The following is a 24,745-nucleotide window of genomic DNA, read 5'->3' on the forward strand; positions in this document are numbered from 1 at the left end:
CCCTCTCTACCTCTGTCTCTGCTTTTCTTTCTGTCTGCCATATTTATTCAGCCCATAGTGGAGTGTAAAGTGAGATGTGATAGCAGCGTCCCTGACCTTTGGCTCAAACCTCAAGGTCAGCCGGTTAATATTAGAACACGTGTCACTCACGGCGTCACTGCACAGGCATCACACCTTGGATGCTCATTATTGGTTTGAATAATTAATAAACAGCCCAAATGTTGCATATATTCATTAGTGCTGTTCTTTTATGCATAATTTATATTTACGCTGCATCAGTTTATCAGTGATATTCTGGATGCATTGCTATTTTTTTATTTTTTTTTTACTCATCCTTATGTATGATCTACTGCAAAAGTTTATTTTGATATTCAAAAATTTGTTCAGTTTCAATAATCGATTCATTTAAGCTATCAATGAAGCAACAATTTCTCTATTCAGTGGGTCCAGTTATGATTTAGTCAGTTTTATATGATTGTAAACTGAATATTCTGAGTTTGGATTATTGGTTGGACCATACAAGTAATCTGAATATGTCACTTATGTCACAATTAGTTGATTATTCAATCAACAAAAAACTAATCGTCAGCTATTTATATTACTGACTAATTGTTAAAGTAATTTTTAAAGCCAAAAAGTAATCTGTGGTTTCATCTTCTCTTATGTGAAGATCTGTTTGTTTCTTTTTGCTGTTTTCTATTACTGCAAACAGTGTTTTGGTTGCACAATAGAAGCCATGCAAAGATGGTATTATGATTCTTTAAATCAACATTTATAGACCAAACAATCAATTAAGCAAGAAAGACATTACTAGAGAAAATGTTAGTCTGTTGCAGTCCTTTTTCACTGCTATCTGACAGTCTGTATGATTATTAAAAGATCGGTCAACATATTAATAAACAATGGAACTTGTTATTATCTACAGTCCTTATGTTACTAAAAGTTTTTTTTTTTACCATTTAAAATTTACACTAGGTAAGATTTCACAGGCTGTGGCCATGTCGAGTAATATTTCTTCATTTATTTGGATGAGACCTTGCTAAATTAAAGGATTTAACACAGACATGCATAATTATGTTTTGCATGATTTTAATAAACAAACAACTAAAGCAACTGTTCTTTAATTTAATTTATCAAACAATTAATCAGAGAAGTAATCACGAGATGAGTTGATTATGAAAGAAACTTTTACTTCCAGCCTTATTTATTTTGTTTTCTCCCAAATGTCTGAAGCGATGAATGTGTTTTTCAAAGAGGGGTCAAATGGATAAAATGAGATTTACTTGTGTTTTTACATCACTGCATTTAAATAAACTTGTTTGCAGTTGTTTCATACATTATGTTTGAACAATTAATCCACTTTCTTCCCTTTTAAGTTTTTAACAGAGAAGACCATTATCATTAATGGAAAGGACACCCCCTTGTGGGTGTTTGATGTAACTGAAGCTGTAATTCAAACAACAAGCCAACACATTTTTCACAGAGGAAGTCTGAAGTCAAAATAAATCACATCTGAAGAGACGTACTGTAAAAGTGGGCTGTAAGCAATAAACAAAACAGTTGGAGAGTTTGTGAAATCCCAGATTAGACAGTCAGAACCGAAAGTGAATCGGCTGGAAAACTAACGACATGTAAGATTGCTGTTGGAGGTCTTTCATGAATCACGTCCACACACAGTCTGCGTCTGATTTTGTTTCTGTTTGTTGCCTGCAGTCACCAACAGAGAGCAGCAGAATCCTGAGGACACGCAGGATGCTGTCAGCACATTATTTGGCTCCAAAGGAAGTGAGTAAATACTGAGAACAATATTAAATGTCATTTGAACAGTCACATATTTTAGATTTAATGTCGACACATGTATTACTGTTGAGTCAAAATAGTGCTGACATAGAGGCTGTTTTGTGATGATATATGAGCTGAGACAAGTGGCTGCCTTAAGGAACTATGTAACCACATTGCATGGGAAGTTAAATTTACTCGAGTACTACTTAAGTACAACTTCCAAGTACTTCTTCTTTAAAACGTTTAATTTCTTGTCCACCAATCTGTTTATCACACATAATACATTGTTATAGAGTAAACAACCCAACAGTATACAGAGATGCAAAAATGATCTCTACTACTGTAGTCTAGTGTATTGTTTCTACATCAATAACAATGTTTCAGTAATATGGTAATAGGTGTTACATAAATAGGGACCATTTTCCATGGGTTAAACTTTGAATGCAGGACTTTGACTTGTAATTGAGAACTTTGACTGTGTTTTAATGCTATGTTTACTTCATTAAATGGTTTGAATACAGACTCAAAGTGTCAGGAGACCAGCAGTGGAAAGAACTGCAAACAATTAGTCAAATACTGTGTTTAAGTAGCTTTATATTACAAGATACTTTTACTTGAAGTATTTTTCCTTTTTTAATAAAAATAAAATAAAAACCATAAATACTAAACTAACCAGTGTATAAAATATTGAGTACAAAGTGACAATTAGCTCTGTCTTAATCAGCTGCAACAATAAAAGGCATCAGTAATAATAATCACATGATATTAAACTGATATGAGCCTTTTTGTTGCATAATGAGTACTTTTAATTTATACTTTCCTACTTTTGCTTTTAAAATGCAGCACTCTCTCTTGCAGTGGTGTGCTTTCACCTGGTAGTACTATTATTTCGTGAGTAAAGGATCTGAATTTTCCTTCCACCACTGTTTGTGCATATCTCCCATCATTTTGTTGGTGGCAAATCTCCAAATCGGGGCTTTATCTTACTTTCATGTTGCTCTGAGCTTCACTTTCTCCTGTTTGTCTCTGACTTCGAGTGTCTCCCTGTCCATGACGTGCAGCAGGACATCACCTGCTCACCTGGTGGAGGGGCTCATGCTAATCTAAAGCCGATTACGCTTCTTATCTACTCAGCACCGGTTGTGTGCTTTGGTCCAACAAAAATACCGGGCAGAGTTGGCCTCTTTGCCGTTCCTGCTGACTCTTGACAGCTCCCCCCCATCTGCTCTAACTAAGCCATATTGGCTTTGATATCATGGCTCCTCATTCCTCATGGCTGGGCGCTGCAAAATATGTGGATCTTCAGTTCAGATGCCCATGTTATTAATGGATTGTGTTTCAAGCTGATGGATAAACAGTACCTCTCTGGTTATTATTTATCAATATGTGGAAGGATCACAGGATTCGTTACGGGCATCCTCTGAAGTCAGAGCTCCTTCTGGACAGAAGGACGGAAACTCCAGAATACACTTTACTAAGAAAACATGCCCATTATATTTTTTGTGAAGGCATCTGGTGTGTAAGCCCCCCAACACACACTTGTCCTTACATTTGACATGTGAAGAGTCATCCCATGTCCATGTGAAAGCAGTAATGCCTTAATTGCTCTTATCCTATTGACTTAATCAGGAACCCTGCGGCATAGCATGCTTCGCGTCTTGATCTCCAGTCTGCACAACTCAAGGTCGAGGAAACACAACATCAGCGTTTTACTGTTGGATCACATTTCTAAAATCCTTTATTCATGTATACAATCAGCATAATCTGTTTCTACACAGAAGTCCAAAAAAAAAAAAAAATCCATTTGGAAAAAAAGAAGGTTTACATGGATTTAAATAAAAGATTTAGCTTAATTACTTTTAAAAAATGTGTGGTTTTTTTTTCATAATTTCTACACGATGTACAAAGACCCAGTTGTTACAATATACATATATATGTGTCAATAAGTGGATACTGAAAGCACAGGGGAAATGTCAGAGGATCTGAGATTATAGTACAGGGGTCAGGAGCTATGATTTAGCTGCCGATTTCAGTCGTCCTCCACAGTTTTGGAGTTGCCTCATGCTTCTATCCGGGGCGAACCTGCTGATTCCCATTCCTCACTCTTCAACCATGTGCTGCAACATTCATGCCTAAATCACGCTGATTCCTTCAATTCTGAATTTGTACTCCATTTCGGGATTTAATCCAGTCTTCAGAGGTGAACCAGAATACAAAAACACCTGAGTGCAGGGTTTGTTTTGTTTGCTTTGTCTACATAGGCCTACTGTAACAGCTACCAGCCATAACATTATTGAAATGTCAGCAAAAATATAACTCTGTGTTTACTGGACTGTAAATATCCTCCATCTGCACCTTTGGCCTCCATGACAGGGGGGGGGGCTGCATAGCAACCACTATCCCTGCCAACCTATGTGACAACAATACAAAGGAAACATTTAATGATCGTGAAAATGATCAATTCATTTCACTTTTATACTTGAGTTATAATTTTGAACTCTTTTGTGAGAAAGCAGCCAAATCCAAATCCAAAGAGTATTGGAGACCAGAACCTCTTTTAAAAAAAAAAAAAGTGCTGTGAAGCATAGCTTCAGTTTGAGATGAATTAATTTGGTTGGGGAAAAACCAAAATTAAAAATCATTACTCATCCTACTCATTATTTCTCTATGTATGAATATACAATGTTATTTATTCAAGGAGTCCAGTTGTAATGAGTCCATTTAAAAGGAGTTCATAACCAAATATGTGAGCAGTTGTTAACTACAATATAAATGTTGGTAAAAAAAATCTCACACTACCCCTTTTTCTCCTCATCAGGTGAGAGAGGTGTCAGTTTTTGCAGGTGGGGTTAGCTCAGCTCGCAACCGCTGCCTCACCCCCTTCCTCCACCTTGCTTCCTTTGCCCACGGACTTCATTTTGTCCATGATGTCGGTGAACGTCTCCTTGACTGTCTTCTCCAGGATCCATCCCTCGCTCTCGCTCTCTGGGTCCTCCGGGTTAACCAGGGTGGACAGGGAGCTGTCTACGTACTGCAGGCCGATAGTGACGGCAATCTGCAGGGGACGGGAGGGACACATATCAGGTGAACATGCCCTGTGTCACTTTATCAACTTCTGGAGTCTTTGTTTGTAACATGCCACATAAAAAGAAAAGAAAAGAGCTCAATGAACATGCTTGGCTTTAAACAGGAACACAGTGGCGGAACAATAACATTAAAAAAAAGGCACTCCCCGTGTTAAAATGTATTAAATACTATCAAGAATAACATTTGTTATCATTATTATAAGTGAAGGAAGTTTCAAATCAGAGCTGCAACAATTAAATAATTAATTTGTCATTCAACTTGAATTTTAATCAGCGATAATTTTGTAGATTATTGCAAACATCTTTTCTTAAATACTACAAACTGTAACACTTAACCTTTCTTTATACTACAATTAAAACATTCATATATCATTTACATGTCATACAGAAATCATACAGTTTATGTCCAGTTTGCGGCTTCATCTTTCATTTCAGAAAGTTGAGTATCTTTGGGTTTTACACTCTTTAGTTGCAGCCTTATTTTGAATATCCTTCAATAGTTTAGAAATAATTTTTATAATTATATTTCATACTGCACTTAACACAAAGGGAATGTGATAAAGTAGACAGACAAATGTAATGTGTTCAACACTGTCTGAAAGTGTGCAATTCAAATATGTTGTGTATCACTGGGTATGAGTTATCTACAGTAATCTACAGCCAGGTTTACCCGCTCACTCAAAATGTTAAGAAATCAGAATCGATATGTCGGCGCAGAAGATCGAGTTTGTCCTTGTTACCTCCCGTAGATTAACCCAATACTCATTATCTGTGTCACCATGGCGACGTTTGCATAACTGTTCTTAAATCTGTGAGTCCTGTGACTGTCTGATCAGCTTCCACGTTTCGCCCTTCGTATGCTGGTTTTCTGGGAAAGATATGTTGAGTATTGTCTCGTTGAGGTGACACAGGAACTCAGACGATTAACAGTTATCGCTGACGTGGGTTGACCTTTTACCACGTTTGTCTGTTTTGAGCTGTAACAAGAAGATAATTCGGCCCGTAGAAACAACAACAGGTGTGGACAAGTGTAGTCTGAAGAGAGAGTTGAAGGGAGGACAGGTAACATGTGTCTGCCACAGGATTACCATTCGGGTAGAGAGAAGCAGGTGAGACGCCGAGGGTAAGCTGCATGCCCGTACATGCCAAAAGGTGATGAATATTTAGGTAAAGAGGATCGAGTCGTTGTGGGAAGGAGATGCAGTAAGTGTATATTGCTGATGGCGGGGGTGGAGTGTGGCGAGGAGGAATGAAGAAAAACGCCAACTGGGTCCAAAATTTGCATGTTTATACACAAGACTTCTTACTGTCGGGCTAATCGACTGACTTCAGAACCTTTTGCTGTGTCCCCTGTGGGTCTTTCGGAAAATAGATGAATATTTTACGCACATAGCCATCTCACTTACTGTATGTGTTACTTATCGTCACTTAATTTGGAGGTTTGACCCTCAGTGTTGTCTCGTTTATCTGCTGAAGGTGAAACTCCCTCAATCGTTGGCTGAAATCTGAGTTTAAGTTTGGATTCTTGTTTTGAGTTAGTGATATCCCCACTAGTTTTGAGCAATCCTCAACTTACACAAGAGCGATGTGGAAACTTTACACCTTAACCCACTGAGAATCTAGTTTTCTTGATACAAATATTTGCATATCTATACATTTCCAAAAGTTCCTCTATGGATGACGAGTGAGGCACAGGGGCTGGTGTGGAAGTTACCCAGACATGCATTTGCCAAACCGACCAGTTTGTTCCAATGTAAAAACAAGAAATGCTGCTTGTAAACACTTCAGATACATCATAAATCTCCCCTGTGTCAAATGGAGTGGGCCCATTGTTGCCTCTTGTGATCGTTTGGGTTTAAATTTTTTTTTTTTTTTTTTAAAAAAGGCACTACAACTGACACTTTTACCAACTCTCAAGTAATATTGTTTGTTTTCTGCCTTCAGGGGACATTAATGAGCCCATACTGTTTGTAGCATGACAATAAGATAAAGAAGATGCTGTACTATAAAACTTAACCAAGCAAGCAACATAAACATCACCCACTCACAAGGCGAAATGAGTGGGTGTAGGTATTCTACTAAGCCTAAACCAGGTGGAGTAAGCCGTCTGTTCCATCTAAACCATTTGAAGTGAGGTGAAACGGTATCATATCTGTGTGATCAACTGACCTCCAACATGGTGACCAGCACCACCAGCGATCCGATGGTGTTCATCAGGCCTCCATAGTAGGATAGCAGGGCGTTGCGGCAGCCGCGCCGCCACACGTTGAGCTCCTCGGTGTAGTGGTCGTAGCTGTAGTGGGCCGAGTTGTTGGTCATCTGCCCTTGGATGCAGGGCCTTGGGGAGGTGGGGTTGCAGCAGCTGAACGGGACTCCATCCATCAGATACTGGCCATCCACGTTGCTCCCAATGCGGCTATGAGGAAGAACCAAAGTGTCAAGTGCCATTATATGATTGGTTGGAGGTGAAGGTGGGATGAGATTAATGGTCAGGAGCTGGTCGTTCTAAATTTGCAGTATGTTTGGGCTAAAATTACACAAAGTATAATTAGAAAGTTTATGTTAGACTTCCGGGAATAACCATAACGTGAGGTTTTATTTTATCTTCTTGTGACAGAATACAATCTTTTGAGGCCCTAGTAAGTGGTGAGTAAGTCGTATTTTACAGTATTATGCAATCCAATAAAATCAATTTTATCCAACACAACCCCACACATTCTTACCTCAACAATTCACAACATTTAATCAACACCTTTCTGAGGCTACAGCATAAATTAAGCACTAAAATCTTCACAAAACTGGCGAGAACAACCGATGTACAGTCATCATTCAAATAAAACTCATCATCTCATCTTCCCGCTTGTTTCACAAACTCCAGAAAATCCTAACTGATTATGATTATTGCACATGTAACACATATTCAGTCTTGTAGGTTTAAACAACTGCAAGTAGCAGGAAAACAACAACCTAAATGTGTAGATTTGGGTCAGTGCCCAATCTGAGGAGCAGATCTTAACTGTGATTGATAGTTGTAGGTCAATGGAAAGACAAGTGTGATTGGATCACAAAGAACTGCTAGAGTCAGCCATGAACCACGGATAACATCACCTGATGAAACCCCAAAATAATGCCCCAGATAACACTTTGTCCTAAAAATACTGGATAGATTAACAAAGATCGTGATACCAATCAAGTCATTATTGATTAGAAAGCCGATATTCATGGTGATACTTCGGGATATTCGAGCGAGAGTTTGTAAGCCAGTGAGTATTGTTTAGCATTTTGGTAATGAGACTATCACTCTTTGTTTATGTTGATGTTAAAATCCCTGGAGACAAACAGTTTTACTTGGCAGTGTTGTTCCTGTAGTGCTGCCAGCTCTTCTGCTGATAGGACAGGACACTGCTTCTTGAAGGACATGGCGCTGTAATCCTGAAGATTAAACACTAAATACGTTCCAGCACTCAAAACTGTCTTTTTCACAAAAAGTTTAGTGCTACTTGTTGCACAAAGTCACTGCAGACACAAACATGTTGACACAAAGAGGCCACATACTGGAACAATATATTCCTAATCCTGCTTCTGCCCTTTTGACTGTATCTATTTCTGCACCTATTCACCAAAGCCCCTGCTCCTTTATCCATGAAACTGCCTAGTAAACTCTTTTGCCCACCCAGACCCCAATGCATCCACCTCTATCCTACCTGTGGCTGTCTCCATTTCTGTGGTGGTAATCCTGAGTGGATGAAAGTAAATAACACACCTGCTCTGACCTTCTTTCACCTCCAATCCACTTATACTGGACTCTAACTTTACATTACATTTCATTTAGCTGACGCTTTTATCCAAAGCGACTTACAACACCGATGGTACACCATCGGGAGCAACTTAAGGTTCAGTGTCTTGCTCAAGGACACCTAGGCATGTGGACGGGAGGAGCTGGGGATTGAATCACCAACCTTCCTATTAGTGTGCAACCCGCTCTACCGTCTGAGCCACAGCCTCCCTTTAGATCAACTGCTCCTGAAGGACCCAACCTAAGCAGCCTCCAGCTCGGTGCACTCGGGTTCAAAGGCAATCCAAAATTAGCTGTTTTACTGTCACGTCAATTCTGAAGTTTATCGTGAGAGATTTAGCTTTTAATCTTTGCCACTTACTCTTTGACTTCCTTCGAGCTGAAGTCCAGGTAGCGGTTGCTAACCCACTGAATCTCAAACCAATCTCTGTAGTTGTCGTTTCCGCAGCAACGAAACTCTATCTGCATCAAGTCCAGGGTCCTCTTCATGTAGCAGCGACCCGGTGTGTCCGTGTCCTTGTAGTACTTCATGCCGTTCCTCAGCCCCTCAGCCAGGGTGAACTGCAGAGGGATCCTCATCAAGAAGCACAACACGGCCGTGATGAGCAGCAGGGAGTTGAACACCACGCAGAACACCAAGAAATGCTTCAAAATGGGCTTCCACTTTGCAAATTTGGTAGGGTCCAGTGAGTCGTAGCAGACCTTGCCCCCCAAGGCGTTAATGCTGCAGGCTATTAGGCCCATAAATATAAGCAGGTTGGGCAAGAAGTGGCTCTCGTTGTTGTCCATAAGTTCTGAGCGCTTTCGCAGCTCGATCTTGAAGAACAGGCCCATGCTGAAGATCAGCACGCCGGCCATTACAGCAAACCAGTACATGAACCAGACTGACTGAGCGAGCTTCACTCGCTTTTTCAGATCAAACTTGACCAACATCAAAGCCATTGTTCAATCTGTGAAGTGTCCTCGCCTATAAAGAAGAAAGTCAAACGTTGATCTAGAATTGCAGGAACTCCGAGATTCCCAGGTTGGCCCTTAGTTTAGGTTAATGTTCTTGAATATGCCAACCTGCAGTAGTTCTCTCTTTCTCCTCTGGCTGGTCCAACAGGACAGTGGGCAGGAGAGTCAGCTCAGCCTGGAATCCATCCCACGGCACCGGAGCAGAGGTGAAGAACTCAGGAGGACCCTGGAGTAGCACAGGGGTCTTATTTCCTCAAAGTTTTCTCCATTGTGACAGAAATGTCAAATTTCCCCCAAACTTCTGCTGTTTTTCCTTCACCAACACTCAGGTGAGGCTAATCGTGATGCTCCGTTCTCCTGGAGAGGTGGAGGATTGCCGAGGATCCTCATGATTAAACTCAAAGTTGCAGTGCGTCATGCTAAGCCCCTGTAAGCAGCCTGATCCAATTTACTGAAATCCCTCCACACAAGATGAGCTAGATATAAGCTGTTGCCAGGGGCCATAATTGGTTTGAGTGTTCACGTGGTCACGGTCGCCTTGATGGAGCACACCACGAGCTGCACTGGCATCAGCTTAAGGCCAGCAAAGATCACGGACATGAAAGTGGTGCTAATAGTGGAACATACCCATTCACAGGTATGGGGTCCACGAGTTCAGCACAAACCACATGTCTTCACACTGAAGCAAATAGGCTGAGTAAAAGAAGCCCCGGTAACCCATTGACAGAAACAAAAGAGCACTGAGGCTCCGACATAAACCGTGGCTGTATGACTGAACGTTGGAAGAACTTTACATGCAGCTCATATCGGGACCAAACGCAGACAATTTGGATAAAAAAAAAAAACAAACATAATTAATAAACAAAAACATACTTGCAGAAAACTTTATCTTGCAGGCAAATAAAGTCATTTTAGTGCCGTCAATAATTATTGTCACTTCTTATCTTGTCAGTTACAATCAAGACTGTCTCTGGCACAGATATGAGCCAGATACTTATGCTGAGTAAAGCCAGGGTTTCTTTGCGAGGCAGCTCGTTTCCCAAGATTACAAAGTGTAACAAACCATCTGCCGCATCAGGTTAGGGCTTCCCCGGTAGTCTTTTCGTCTCGCCCCTTAAGGCCGGACATTTGAGCCGCAGTGTTATGAAAATTTGATGTTAAATGTTTGCTTCCTTGAAATGTATTGCATCAAGCCCCTCTGTTTTTTTAATTTTTTTAAATGACTGTTCTTATGGGCTAAAATCATGTTATCTAGTAAGCTACATTAATTAAGAAGCTTCCTCCAGAGTGTCTTAGAGGTCAATTTAGGACAATTTTGTCTGCGCAGGATTTATTTCTTAAACTGCACTGTAACTTTTATCCAGCTTTTAGCTTGCTTAATGTTTTAATGACTGTTTTTTTTTTTAATGTTTTAATCACGTCTTAATTGTTTTTAAATGTACTTTTCTTTTGCCTTATGCTTTGATGCTTTAAGTGGTTTTATGTGAAGCACTTTAAATTGCCTTGCTGTTGAAATGTGCTACAAATAAACTTGACTTGCCTTGCCTTGCAAAACAAGAACAAACTGGACAGGGTTGTTAACCTGGGTGGGACGAAAACTGGGAAACCAATTTTGTTCCTCCTGCTCTGCTGTTGGATCACCCTGCATCAACCCTTTGGCATATAGGGGTGTGCATCTTACCTCCAGTCTGTCATCTGCTTCACTCTACCCGAAGGGTTATCCTGTAGTAGCCACATGGCACCTATCCTCTCCTCGGTATCACTTACAGGACCTAGACGAGTACACCATTGTTCGTTCCAAATGACATACAGCTGCAGCTTCTTCAGACGCCTTAATTTGAAAATGATTTTTGTGTCTGTACGTCCTCTGCGCAGCCAAGGTGGCAACCGCTTGGGGTGAAAAGTGTCCAACGTTTCACGCTGCTCTTTTGGGCTGTTTTGAGTGCATCGTCCTGGTCCTTGACAGTGTGAACGCACTTCTGCAATTAAAAAAATAGCGAGTGTTAGTACACAAGTGCGCCATTCGAAATACGGCACATGATTTGAGCTTGTAAGATCGTAGCAGATCCGCTGCACCTGCTATGTTCTGAGTGTTTACTTTTATCTTGAAGGGGGGAGGTACGGCACCGTCCGGGATGTGGACAAAAAAAGAGACATCCCATCATTTGTTCCCAGCTGCCTTGAGTAACTTCGCAAGCTCTGATCAGACGGTCGGGATCGGCCCTTTATGTCCCTTATTGATTTTCCGAATGATGATATTTATGATGTTTTTACGATGCATCGTGATTTTGTGTTTAATTTTTTTATTCAGATTTTTGTCGTGTGGTTTTTGATGATGTTCTTCGTGCAGTGCAAATCCTCTTTGAGGCAAAAACTTACCTATCTTGTAGGTTGGATATGAAAATCTGATTATATAGATTATGCGTTATTAATTTGCATTGTTTCGTAAGTGGACTGAGTCTATTTGAATTTGACGTACAACGGAAGAAACGTCGTCATCATCACGAATAAAAACACAAGGCTTCAAACAGTTATGCATCAAAGATTATTTATTTGCATTTCAGTGAGCTTTGAACTTTCTGCTAAATTGTAAGTGGCGTACACACATATTTCCCAAACAATTAAATACATGAATATGTGATTAGCAGGCCATTTCAAAGTGGGAAAAAAAAAATCAACTTGCCACTGTTTAAGTTATGTCAGACCTTTCTTTAAACTTCAGTTCCTCTCAATAAGCGGATGCAGTGGTAAATCAGGTGGGTTCAGCCTCAACCTTTCGACAACACGGTGAAAGAACACCTTCATGTAACCAGCTGATATTCATGAAATAAGTTGGGACCGTAAACATGAGCTTTCGACTGACATGTTAACCTGGAAAATAATGCCTTTTTAAAAGTTCCTTTCTAGGCGTCCCAGTGGGTTTGTCTATCTGCTTCTGGAATGACAGCCCAGTTCGGAGAAGTTGTTTCTGCTGCGAGCCAGTTGAAGTCGTCCACCTGACTCCAGTTGTTTCGGTCCCGGTCCAGGCCCGACAGAGCAAAGTCCTGGTCCAGGGTGGGATAAGACCAGGAGAAGGGGGCGAAGCTCACCCCGCTACAGTCCTCTATGATGGCCCGACTGGTGACGTGCAGGTACACCCGGGTGTCGGTGGTGTGGTGGGTCCGCAGCTGCTGGCAGGGGAAGACCAGCGTGCTGTTTCTGCAGTGATCAATGAATATCGAACTGGACACGGGCCCGCACAGGATCTCGCAGCCGTCGATGTGTTTCAGGTGCAGCGTGCTGGGGGAGCCGTACAGACGGACCTTGCAGTTCGTCAGGTGGGTTAACAGCAGATCTCGTTTTTGGATCTCCTCAGCCGTCATAGTCACGAACTCGTCGTTCTTGTTCGAGAAGCCACACTGCTCGGGGGGTGCAGCTGCGCTCCCCGAGTCCGCGGGCGGGCCGGCGTCACTAGCGGGCGCGTCCGCCGCTCGTGACGGGGCTTTGTCCGCCGCTTTGGTGCGACCTCGGAAGGCGAACTTCTTCTTGGGCAGCGCCACCTCTCTGGCCTCGGTCAGGGAGGTTTGGAGTTTCTGGAGAGCAGCCTGAGCTTGTCTTAGCTCGTACTGCGTGAGAAACGCCAAGCTGTCGCTTAGGAATTTTTGCAGCTGCAGAGTTTTGGCCGTCGCTTCCTCCAGCTTTTCACTCACCGCAGCCCGGTCGGCTCCGGAGCAGCTGGCCAGCAGCTCCTCGACGCACGCCCGCTCCCCGTTGAAAGTGCTGGAGAAATACTCTCCCTTCTCCTCCGCGACAGACTGTTTCTCTTTGGCTTCTTTCCTCCGCTCGGCGTCCTCCAGCCTCTCCTGGTGCCGTTTCTGGAGTCGCTCTTGCACCCTGGCTGCACAACTTTCGCCGGCAAACCCATCTTCCCGACCAACTTCAGTCGCCGCATCCATGTTGTTTTTGCGGAAGTGAAAACGTCACTCCTCCTCCTTCTTCTTCTTCTTCTTCTTCTTCTTCTTCTTCGCGGCTTTCCCAAACCAAAGATAAAAAGTGCACAACGCCCCCTGCTGCATCGGAGTCTGCATAGCAGAACATCATCATTTGGACATTTATTGTGAATTTAGGGGGGAAAATATTGAACGACACCTTTTACTATAAACACTTTATCAAAAATATGTCTGGCAATTTTATTTTCAATTACTACGGTCTCTGTAAGCAGCAGTATACTAAACCGTTAATGTGTGGGATATTTTAAACCATTAAAGGGTTAAACAATGGTACTGGGTTAAGCGGGCCTATTTATAATTGTACATGGGTATATTGGTAATACTAGTGAACCTTTATTGATGTTGCTTGTTTGGATAAAATATTTTAGTTGTGAGAGATGGCATCAAATACTATTTTAAATCACTTATAATGTTTTAAAATACGGATTAAATACAATAATGTAATTTTAATGAAATAACAGAAATGCAAGATTTATTTCTAGTTTTTAAAATAGGTAGTATTTGTATTTTGTGTAAAACATGCAATAAGTGATGATGCAGCCTACACTTACTGAAAAAATCAGTCTGTCATGGTTTTGTGTTAACTTAGTATTTAAAAAAAAATACTTTTATGCAAAATAATTAAAATTGTTTTTACATTTAACCCACGTTTGCTAAAATCAACCTTTTCACTCATCACATTATGCTAATAACGGCATTTATATAAAGTTACAGCACAGCAAAAGAAGAGGGAGACAGCTTACTATTTTTGATGAATATTTTTTTTTAATGTGATTTAGAATATAGTATTTAAGTCTAAACACATTAAAAACAACACATTTTTAACTTTTTCATTCATCTAAAATGTTGTTGCCTCCTATTTAAAGATGTGCTCGTAGGTAAACCAGGCAGTATCTTACCTGAGGGACTTAAAGGTGTGGCACACAGAGGCCCGCCCTCTACTGTCAGTCATGATTAAGTCTAATTTATCAGCCTTTCATAAAGGCAGAGAAACATGTTATTATAATTAATACAAATATATATATTTAAAAAAAAAAGAAGTGTTTATTAATGCACTTGTCGTTGTTTGTGTATTTCCTATTCAAATGTATGGAGCCGCATGGTGCCGTTGAGGACTGGTGATTTTGGCGTGTGTGCACTACCCCAACAAACCCGTGCGGTGATGGCGAGGAAACCCCGTTGACAAGGCACTGCTTTTTCATGACGGTGAGTTTCCCTTTGAGTGTATTATAATTTTGTGATAAAAATTTCAAGGAAAAAACACACACAGCCTCCTTCCTCCCTTCCTTCAGGGAGGGAAGAGGGTTTGAGCGGAGAGAAAAATCTATCCGAGACAGAACAGGGACAGTGAGGAGGAGAAAAAAAAATATATATATATGAGTGGGAGAGGGAGAAAGAAGGAGGAGGAGGAGAAGGAGGGGGGGAGCAAATTAAAAGTTGCCAAATGGAGATATTGGGTTTCAAGAGGAGTGAGACGGGAGTGAAGGGTTCGCCTCTTCGAGTCCGTCTTTATGTTATGCTAATCGGGATAAATATTTATGGCTCGCCGCGGTTTGGTCTTTTCGCTTTTTCGACGAAATCCCGCCGACGTTTTCCAAACAGGCGCCGGCCGTCGACGTCGTTCGGCTAGCTAACCCAAGGCATAGGCCGGTGTTTTGTTTTTTTTGTTTGTTTTTGTTTTGTTGTTTTTCCTCGGTTATATATATATATATTAAAAAAAAAAGGAAAAATTTTAAAAAAAATGCGCAGCTCGGCGGGCCGTCTGACGCGGAACACGGACCGGCTCGGAGCGACGCGAACGCCCGGATTGGAACGCGGCGGTTCGGCGTGTCGAGATGAACGTGTCGTTGTCGGCGGAGGAGACTCGCGGAGGAGAAATGAGAGCCGGGGAGAGAGAGAGAGGACGAGGAGCACGTCGGCGGCGGCGGCGGGCGTTTGGTGCCGCTGCTTGAATGCGATTATCGTCCTGTCGATTCGGTCTATTTTTGGACATTAAAAAAAAAAAAAAAACTTGCGAGCTGTACATTTTTACCGTCTTTTTTTTTTTTTTTAAACACACACACACACGCAAAAAAAAAAAACCTGCGGCGGTACCGTGCGGTTTGACAGGCGGGGAAGAAGGAGGAGGAAGGAGGAAGGAGGAGGCCTTCTGCTACATGCTACGGTCGGAGACGGTGAATTTGGGCTCTAAAATCGCACAAAAGCCGGCAAACGTGTCGATAAAAAGACGGCTGATACCGCGGATTATGATCAAAATTGACGTTACACTTACAAACCCGGTGTTTTCGAGGCTTTTAAAAAAAAATATATATATAAACACTTAAATCGCTGTTTTTTTTTTTTTTTTTTTTTTTTTTTTTAAAAAAGGTGGTTCTTTTGGATTATTGAGAAATATATCGTGTTTTTTTTTTATTTTTTTTTTTATTTGACATATTCTGGTGCTGTTTGTGAAATAAAACGTTCACTGTTCATCGTTTGCTTTGCGTTTTTTGTTGTTGTTTTCAATGGTCGACATCGCTTCCTCACAACTTTGTGAAGGACGAAGGAGCCGTGGCTGCTCCATCCACCAAAAAAAAAAAACAACCAGTGCATCTGTCTAGGTTATTAAAACCATCTTTTATTTGCTGTAGTTAAAATTGTTGTTGTTGTTGTTTGTTTGAAAGTCGGTTCAAACAGCCCCGTTGGTCTTTTGTTCTCCCTGAACCAAAGATGGAGGCTGAGCGTGTCTCTGCCTCCGGCATGGCAACAGCCATTTTGTTGCATTGCAGTCGGACCGATTTGCACACAGTCGGGACACAGAGCCTACATTTTCTCCCGGCTCAAAAACAACCTTTAATTTGAGGTAAATGTGACTATAACGATTTTTTTTTATTATTATTTTAATTTTTTTTTACAACACTCTTGTCTGCTCGTGCTCCACATTAAATACTATAAATTACAACATCACAACAGATCATCCCTGTGTTTGATCAAATAAGTTCCATTGTGTGCTCGTTTTTTTTTATTTTTAATTATTTTATTTTTTAAACTTCCCTTCTATTACTAGACATTGTTTTGTTTTTATAGCCGGCTGACAGGACATGAAGCCGACACTTCTTCCAATGTGGAGATGAAACTCCAAACGACCTCTTCACAGTGGCTATGAATGAAGCAGCGTGGTGTTATTTACACTCAAATGCCCATTTTCTCTGCAGACAGAAACCAATGTGGGGCAGCAGCGGAGGAGGAAGGGTGGCGGGTGGGAGTTTGTGTCATTCGTAGGAGGGGATGAAGGCCATCCCGAATGTACTGAATATAACAAATCAGTCCCCCCCCCTCCCCTCCACACCTTTAATTTCACACGCTCATCTTTCCCGTTTCACTCTCACACCCTCTGATCTCACGCGTATTTTTGTTTGTTTGTAATTTTACTAAATGCAGTTTCTCACCCTGCAGCCCCCAGCCCTGTTACAGGAGAGAAAAGGGGTGTTAAATGACTGAATCCATGCTTCCTGCTGGAGATCTGTGAGTCAGATATCCTTACTACAACCATTAAAAACACACAAGCCTTCACAAGCTCCAGCGCTCCTGACTCAAGAGTATAAACAAAAACAAAGTGACCGGTTCAGGTTTTTCTTCACTGATTAGTGAAACGATCAGTCCTTGGTGCGTGCAAAGTTTAAATTTCCCCTCATATTCTTTCAGGTGTCATGGACGATGAGGACGATCGCCGTCTTCTGGATATTTTAGGGTAAATAAAAAAAAAACTAAAAAAAAAACCTCACTATCTGCATCGTATAAGTTCACCAGGCAGTTCACATGAAGGTCACACACTTTTAACGTCCGACCTTGGATAGTTAGGCAATATTACCACGGTTCCTCTGTGAAGTCAGAGCTACGAGTATCTGCAAGCTTAGTTTTCCTCTTTTTAATTGAATTAGGGAAGTTCATAATCTAAATGGTCCGCTCACGAGAGAGCTATTGTAAAGTATTTCCGGACGAGTTAGGCGATCTGTAAGCCACACACACGCGAGTGAGAGGAAATACCTGTGTTAGGTGTGTTACAGGCCGATAAAGGTTTCTTCTTTACGCTTTTCAGAGATGTGGATGCACTGAATGACTATCTCCATGGCAACAACAGCAAGTCTGTAAGTAACTCTGGCAGAATTTATTGTCATTCAACGTTTGAATAACTTCTTTACATAGTCACATCAATACAGGAAGTCCACTCAGTCTTTCTTTGTCTTTTTTTTTTTTTTTTCATGCAGATTGAAGAAGATGATGTGACAAATGCAGCTTATGGGTCAGATGGATCTTTTTTTGCGAGTGACACAGTGAGTAGACCCATAATTACCTTAATCCAACCATGAATGTACAAATGCCTGATTACAACAACCCAGTTGGTCCAAATTAGCTGAAATACTCTTTTGGATTTTGCTTTGTAAGGAAACAAAAATGATATGTGATTCAAAGTTTGTAGATTATTTACTTTTTTTTGTGTAAAAAGCATCATTAAAGCTCAGTTCACACTAAAGATTTGCAAGGTGATTATTGGAAACTCGCAACTACTCAGTTACACCAAAGCAACTAGACCGCCCACTTGGGACTTGACAAGCTGAGTCGCAGGTGACACCGTCAGCTGGCTGTGGTCGAGCTACGACAGTTTTGTGAATCTTTGGTCTGAACTGGGCTTTAAGATGCGGTCCATATGAAAACAGTTTCCCACCATCTTCTCTTAATGTGTCCCGTCAGTCTGGTTCCAACACTGGCCTCAAGGATGGCTCTTCTGCAATGGGCGAATTTGGCGAGGATTCAGCCGGGGCAGGCCTCCAGCTCTCGAGCAGCCTCTCGTTCATCGAGGATGAGTTGGGGCCCGGGACCTCCCCTGGAGAGGTGGATCTCGTGGGAGAGGACCAGCCCTTTGACATCCTCCAGAAGTCTCTCCTGGAGGCCGACATCACGGAGCAGACGCTGGCCCAGGAGGCCCTACTGGACTCCCAGCCCGCTCCCACTCTGGTGCAGGCTCCGGTTCCCTTCTCCTCCCAGCTGGTCTCGGGGGGTTATGGAGGCGGGGTGGGTGTGGTAACCACGGCGACAGCTGCGTTCCCCACAGGCCAGATCCTGCAGGGAATGTCCACGGTGCCCAACGGCTCCGCCCAGCACATCCAGGTGTTGGGCTCGTTCGGGTCCGGCGGCGGGGTGATGACTCTGAGCAGCTTGGAAAGAACTCCTCAGATTGTGCTCAGGCCGGGAGTGTCTGTAGCTCCGGGACAGACGGCGACGGGGGGTCAGGTGTTTGCCCCGACCCAAGGGCAGGTAGGCCAAGTCGGCTTACCTTTCAAAAACATCCCCCTTCAAAACATCATCATCCAGAGAGGCCCGGGAGGGACCCAAACTCTTGTCAGACCGATCCAGCCTAAACCCCTTCAGGCTGGGGCTCAGACTGTCTACAGCCTTGGTCTTCAGCCCACTCCCACCACCATGGCGAACGTAGTGAACGCTAACACTGCCGCTCCCGGGGGACAGTACGCGGCGAACGGCTCCATCGTAGTGCAGCCGCCCCTGGAGCAGCAGCAAGCGCAGGCCCAAGCGAATTTAACACCTGGACAGTTCCTGCTACCCGGCTCGTTGGCACTCACTCCGTCCAGCACCATCCACAACGGCCCCGCCGATTCCAACCCAAATGCCCTAATTACCAGTCAAAACACAGTGCAGATTGTTGCGGGGCAGAACTTCAACGCGCCACCGGGGGGTCAGCTCATTTTGAATCAGGGAGTAGTGAGCGGGAGTCAGGTCGGAGGGAACGTAGCTCAGACGTGGACGGGAGTTTCTTGCGCGAGCTCCACGCCTGTGCAGGCGTCATGCGCTCCCGGGCGCCTGACTCTGGTTGGCCCGGCAACGGCGGGGATCGGAGGTCAAGGCCAAGCGTCGGCCGGTCCCGTGCAGCGCCTTCTCGTGACTCAAACTCAGAACTGCACATCTCTGTCCCCTTTAACTGGCAACGTGACACAGGAACAACAACAAGACTACAGACAGGTATAATTGACGTTAACGGTGGCATTTCATTCATTTTCATTCTGTCATTTTTTTTTTTTTTTTACATTGCTGCTTGACCGACACGACTTTTTATTTTTCAGAATTCTTCATCACCTGCCCTGAAGCCGACACATCTCAGCAGCATACATGGTAACAAAGCCTTTGATGTTTTTTTTTTTTGCATGATGTGTTTTTTTTTTAAATAGAGTGTGTGTTTGAGTGCATTCTGCTGCTGATACGGTTGTTTTACGTTTGATCTCTTTTTAGCCATGAAAACACAAGATTCAACACTAAACTCTGAGGTACGCCGGTTATTTGTTCGTGTAGATTTTTATCGCGGAAAAAGCTTGGCAGGAAATATAACATGACAATTCTCATATGTAAACTTTCCCTTCACAGGTCAGTGCACAGAAGAGGCCGGCGCCTCTCCCGCTCACAAGAGGAGGAATGTGAGTGTTTTTTTTTTTTTTTTTTTTTTTTTTTTTTGGACTTTGTTGCGCTTTATTCAGTTTGTCATTTGTCATCCAGACGTTTAACAAGCGCGTCTCTTTTCCTGTTGCCTCCAAAAGGATTTTGCAGCAGCTGAGGAGGGATCACGCTGGAGTTCAGACTTCGGATCGACGTCAGTTCACCTCGGTTGACGACGCGCTGCTGAGACTCCTCCCTTACCACGTGTTCCAGGGGACTCCGCCCAGCCAGGACGAGTTCGCAGAGGGTACACCCTTAAAATTATTATCTTGACCCCAAATCTGCAAAGAGAGCAGAGAACTAGCTCTCGACCGGAAAATAACATCTGCCGAATGGGCGTGTTTCTTTTTAATCTAAATACCGTTTCGTTTTTTTTTTTTAATCGTTCACAGTGGATGAGGAATTTGAGGCAGTTGCAACTCAGGTGCTGAAGAGGACCGAGGCCATGGTGAACAAGTACAGACGACTACTAATGGTGGAAGCCGAGGTGGGTGCAGGCGTGAGCACACGGTTGCATACGCACATACATGAGTGTCATTGTTGTGACATGCGCGGGGCTAACGGGTCACCTCTCCCTGCGCTGCAGCGTTACAGTCCCTCATCAGAGATGGTGATGATTGACAGGACCTTCAACCAGGAGGAGCGCAGCAACCTGACACAAGACAAACGCAATGTGCTCGTGGATCCAGGTAATAATTTTTTTTTTTATTTTTATTTTTTTAAAAGACGAAGAGTAAAGACATTTCGAGCAGTTCATTTTTTTTTTTTTGACAGAAAACTTGTATTGACTCTTTGGGTCTTCTCTCTGGTTCATAGACAGCTTCTTGGAGGAATTCTGTTGTGGGATGAAATCCAAACTTTTCCAAGACCCCATCCCGTCCCAGTCCACGTCCAGCCATAACTGGAGTCCGTCAGAACTGGGCTCCGCCGAGCCACCGTACAGGACAGACACCCAGCCCGGTTATGGAGACCCGGGAGGGGGCGGGGCCGCGGGACCAGGTTCAACGGAGAGACTCCAGCCTCCGCACGCGGAAAACAAGAGCGTGTTTGAACTGAAGAGATCGCAGCAAGGCTTCGGGCCCGGCAGCGCCGTCGGCGACAGCCTCCCCGCTGCCGCCGGTTACCCCCAAGGTAAACCCACACCTTACGCCGCGACGTCGGCAGGACAGACGCACTACCAGGGGTCGCAGCACCTGTCCTCCCACCCGATGCAGCCTCAGTCCACCCCTCCGCTCACTTCACCCCCCGCCCCTGACACAGATTCTGCTCTAGAGGCGGCAGTCAACAGCATCCTGGAATGTTAAGACTGTTGCTCCGACTCTTCCCTCATATCTGGTTTCAGCATCTTTTGTGTGTTTGTGTGTGATTTTTTTTTTTTTTTTTTTTTTTTTGCTGTCAAACTCTCCTATGATATTTTATTGTTTGTTTCATACCCATACAACCCCGTGTGAGGAGAGGTTAACTCTTCGTTCAGGTCTGCGTTCTTCGCGATACGCGGCCATGTAGCATGTACGTCGTTTACGGTGAGGTTTTGAGTTTTTTTTTTTTTTTTTTTTTTTTTTTGAGGCATTAAGTCGGAGTCAGTGAACACAGGTACTTCCAAGTTACCTATGAAGATCCGGGAATGTGTGCAATGCAATGAACTAACAGATGCAAAACCTTCTTTTGTTTACTTTAACATTATTTTAAAGCTGAAGGGTCTGCGACTCCGAATGATCGAGTGTTCCTCTCTTCACACACCAGGTAATATTTCGTGGCCAGTTGATTTATTTACATCCACCAACCCCTTCCCCCTTTCCCGCCCCCCGCCCCCACTACCTATGCTGAACAAAAGGGATGAGGAGGAGGGACAAAGTGAACAACTCTGTGCCTAATTCTAGGATTTTATATGGACGTGTTTACATGAAGACGCTCTATTCAGAAATATCCATTCACTCACTTCCTTCCTGCATTACCAACAGTGCGCATACACACACACACACACACACACACACACACACACACACACACACACACACGCTTTTTGTACAATGTTTTAAGTCGACTCGTGGTTCAGAGGTGTAGATTTCTTTTAAAATGAAGTTCAGTAGAGACACATTCACATAGACAAATTGCACTAAACATACCGTTGCTTATTTCAGGAACTATACAAACACGAGGCTCTCGTCGCTGCACAGCGTACGCTAGGCTGCAGAGAATGTGAAGATGTGGAGCTGAACCAAAAGCGACTTGCCTGCTTTCACCTGCCTGCAACAAGGATAACCTCTTAATCACACTAGAAACCAGTCAAACTAGTCCACACACACACACACACACACACACACACAGCTCCAGGCAGTGTTACTGACTCAGCAGTAATTATTTTTTTTTCTTTTGCTTAAGTCCCGTTTTCTTTGGCGTTTTTCTTTTGTACCTTAAAGGTATGTGAGTCCCGACACAGACACAGGACGAACTTTAGTCTCAAACCATTTCACAGTGAGTTCGTGTCCGTGGAGCTAAAATCCTCAGATTGAGGAAGATATGTTAGAATATGTTGAAACTTTTTTTTATTTCGATTATGATGTCTTTTTTTTTGTTTTGTTTTGTTTTTTTGAAAGACGACTGTTTCTACTTGTTGTAATGTGTTCCCGTTACGTGAACATGACGCAGTCAGCTTAAATTGATTGTATGTTTGTCTGCCCTCTGCATATAATTACATATTGATCATACGTGTTTATCTATGCTTTTACTACCTTGACGTGTCTGTCAGTGTGTTGACCTGCATCCTCACACACTGGTCTATGACTGTTCCCATCGGTTGTGAGATTGCCATCGACTTTATTCCCGAGTGGGTTTTTGTTTTCTCGGTTCCCCATGATGTTTTTCTCACTTTGCCGTCATTCTTCTCAAGCATTTCTCACATTTTTCTCTTTTTTTCCTTCTCAGCAGCGCAACCAAAATTAGTAGGAGAGAGTGTGGTCTCGTCCAGAATCCCCCTCAGATCTATTTGTTTTCTTTGTGCCGGTGATAACAGCTCTAAGGCTGTCCATAAAACCAACTGTAGATTTTCCTCTGAAGCGGGAAAGGTTTTGTCTGATTATTTTTCTTTTAGCTTTTAGGGCCAAAAACCTAACTGATTGTGATCATTTTTCCTGATAAAGAATTCATCCTAAACGTTGACTATGTATGTCTGTTTTTGAAATACATTTCTGCAAACAAATCTGCACTATGGTGTACGCAAGAAAAGATGTTCTGCCGAAACCAACACAGGACCAAAGGTTAGGTTAAATGTACTAAATGTTGTTGGGGTTGATTCTGGATTACACAACCTTTCTCTTATGAACTGTGTGTGTTTGTGTGCCGGCAAAATGTGCTTAATAGGCTACACGAGTAGACTGAAGGCCTTTTATACGGGTGATAGAGAACCCATCTCTCTTTTTTTTTGGTCTTTTGAGTGCCAGTTGCCGTCGCAGCCTGCCTGTATCTCTGCCTCAACCCCTGTAGACCTCTTCTATCTACCAGTGTAGACTGAGAATACTCTTGCTTTCAAAGTAAATCTCTGACGACGAGTGAGAGTCAAGTGAGATTTGGCATTTGCTCCTTCAAGTGATTGCTGCAAGATTTTGTGCCTCTTTAGCAGTTACATCCACACGGACGTCAGTTTTAGGCTCGCTCGATGTAGAGACATGTCCTGTGTTGGTAAAACATTGTGTTATCTGGATGCATATCACGGTCTTGAGGACCTGGTAGGAACATACTGTGCTTTTTTTTTTTTTTTTTTTTTTTCCCCTCCCACATTGTTAGTGCAGAGATTTGTTTTTCTGCCTCCATTTTCACTGTTGTTTTTGTCTCACTTGATTTGTATAGTTTGGTGTTTTGTAAGAAAAGAAAATGAAAAGTTAAACACAAAATATTTATAATTTTGTATGGAGAAAAAAGTGTAAAAAAAAACCCACAAAAAAAAAACATAAGCAAATGGAAATTATTTTTTATTGTGTTGGCCAAGAAGCAGTGTCAGGAATAATTGTTTCAAAATGCTGTCATTTCTTCATTTGTAGCTAATGTGTGTTCACTACAGCAGCAAGGGAGTCAACAATAAATTCATTTTGAATACAACTGGTCCAGTCTGGCTGAGAACCTCCTTCAGAGTCCCTCCATTACTATTCAGAGAGTGTTCACACACTGGCACTGATGGACCAGGCATGCATAATCACATCATGTGACAGAGGAAGCATTTGCAAAAGAAAAACAGATTTGTAAACCTCTGCTACGCGACTACAATCTTTTAAGTCATACTATAGCATGTCGTCCAAAATATGACACTAAAATGTAAATAAAAACAAAAAGTCATACTGTAGCATGTCGTCCAAAATATGATAAAAAAAAGTCATACTATAGCATGTCGTCCAAAATGTGACCAAAAAGTCATACTATAGCATGTCGTCCAAAATATGATAAAAAAGTCATACTATAGCATGTCGTCCAAAATATGATAAAAAAGTCATACTATAGCATGTCGTCCAAAATATGATCAAAAAGTCATACTATAGCATGTCGTCCAAAATATGATAAAAAAGTCATACTATAGCATGTCGTCCAAAATATGATCAAAAAGTCATACTATAGCATGTCGTCCAAAATATGATCAAAAAGTCATACTATAGCATGTCGTC

The 24,745-nt window shown here is 42.5% G+C and overlaps 3 protein-coding genes and 1 long non-coding RNA gene across 9 annotated transcripts in view; 2 read left to right on the top strand and 2 right to left on the bottom strand.

The window, feature by feature from the left end:
• Positions 1-12,143, top strand: part of LOC138633627 (uncharacterized) — a 35,062-nt gene extending 22,919 nt beyond the window's left edge. Inside the window, exons 2-4 of one of the 2 annotated variants that reach the window (XR_011311899.1) lie at positions 1,714-1,785; positions 4,601-4,866; positions 11,733-12,143. This is a non-coding gene — a long non-coding RNA (uncharacterized lncRNA). Of the gene's footprint in view, positions 1-1,713; positions 1,786-4,600; positions 6,729-11,732 lie in introns of those variants that run through there. The other variant, XR_011311898.1, reaches the window with a different exon arrangement.
• Positions 4,304-9,606, bottom strand: prph2a (peripherin 2a (retinal degeneration, slow)). Its single transcript, XM_069719981.1, has 3 exons — positions 9,026-9,606; positions 7,038-7,284; positions 4,304-4,837 (listed from the first exon to the last, which is right to left on the bottom strand). The coding sequence occupies exons 1-3, from the start codon at positions 9,604-9,606 to the stop codon at positions 4,637-4,639; spliced, it is 1,029 nt and encodes a 342-aa protein (XP_069576082.1). The 3' UTR covers positions 4,304-4,636.
• Positions 12,144-12,475: 332 nt separating the features above from the next.
• On the bottom strand, positions 12,476-13,608 carry tbcc (tubulin folding cofactor C). Its single transcript, XM_069719979.1, has one exon. The coding sequence runs from the start codon at positions 13,554-13,556 to the stop codon at positions 12,525-12,527; it is 1,032 nt and encodes a 343-aa protein (XP_069576080.1). The 5' UTR covers positions 13,557-13,608; the 3' UTR covers positions 12,476-12,524.
• Positions 13,609-14,057: 449 nt separating this feature from the next.
• Positions 14,058-24,188, top strand: bicral (BICRA like chromatin remodeling complex associated protein). 5 transcript variants are annotated; one of them, XM_069719976.1, is made up of 13 exons: positions 14,058-14,816; positions 17,046-17,114; positions 17,295-17,340; positions 17,689-17,737; positions 17,858-17,923; positions 18,342-19,625; positions 19,727-19,775; positions 19,893-19,927; positions 20,025-20,074; positions 20,195-20,340; positions 20,486-20,580; positions 20,680-20,782; positions 20,910-24,188. In XM_069719976.1, the coding sequence occupies exons 3-13, from the start codon at positions 17,300-17,302 to the stop codon at positions 21,395-21,397; spliced, it is 2,406 nt and encodes an 801-aa protein (XP_069576077.1). In that variant the 5' UTR covers positions 14,058-14,816; positions 17,046-17,114; positions 17,295-17,299; the 3' UTR covers positions 21,398-24,188. The 5 variants fall into 5 exon arrangements, with proteins under 5 accessions (XP_069576077.1, XP_069576078.1, XP_069576075.1 ...); XM_069719974.1 differs by lacking the exon at positions 14,058-14,816 and adding an exon at positions 15,314-16,452 and having other exon boundaries at positions 16,677-17,114; XM_069719975.1 differs by lacking the exon at positions 14,058-14,816 and adding an exon at positions 15,314-16,452.
• Positions 24,189-24,745: the final 557 nt, after the last annotated feature.

This window comes from Brachyistius frenatus, unplaced genomic scaffold (assembly GCF_029030835.1).
Source record: "Brachyistius frenatus isolate BFR_SWC_R1_liver_20210118 unplaced genomic scaffold, ASM2903083v1 Contig_228, whole genome shotgun sequence".
Lineage (NCBI taxonomy): Eukaryota > Metazoa > Chordata > Actinopteri > Embiotocidae > Brachyistius > Brachyistius frenatus.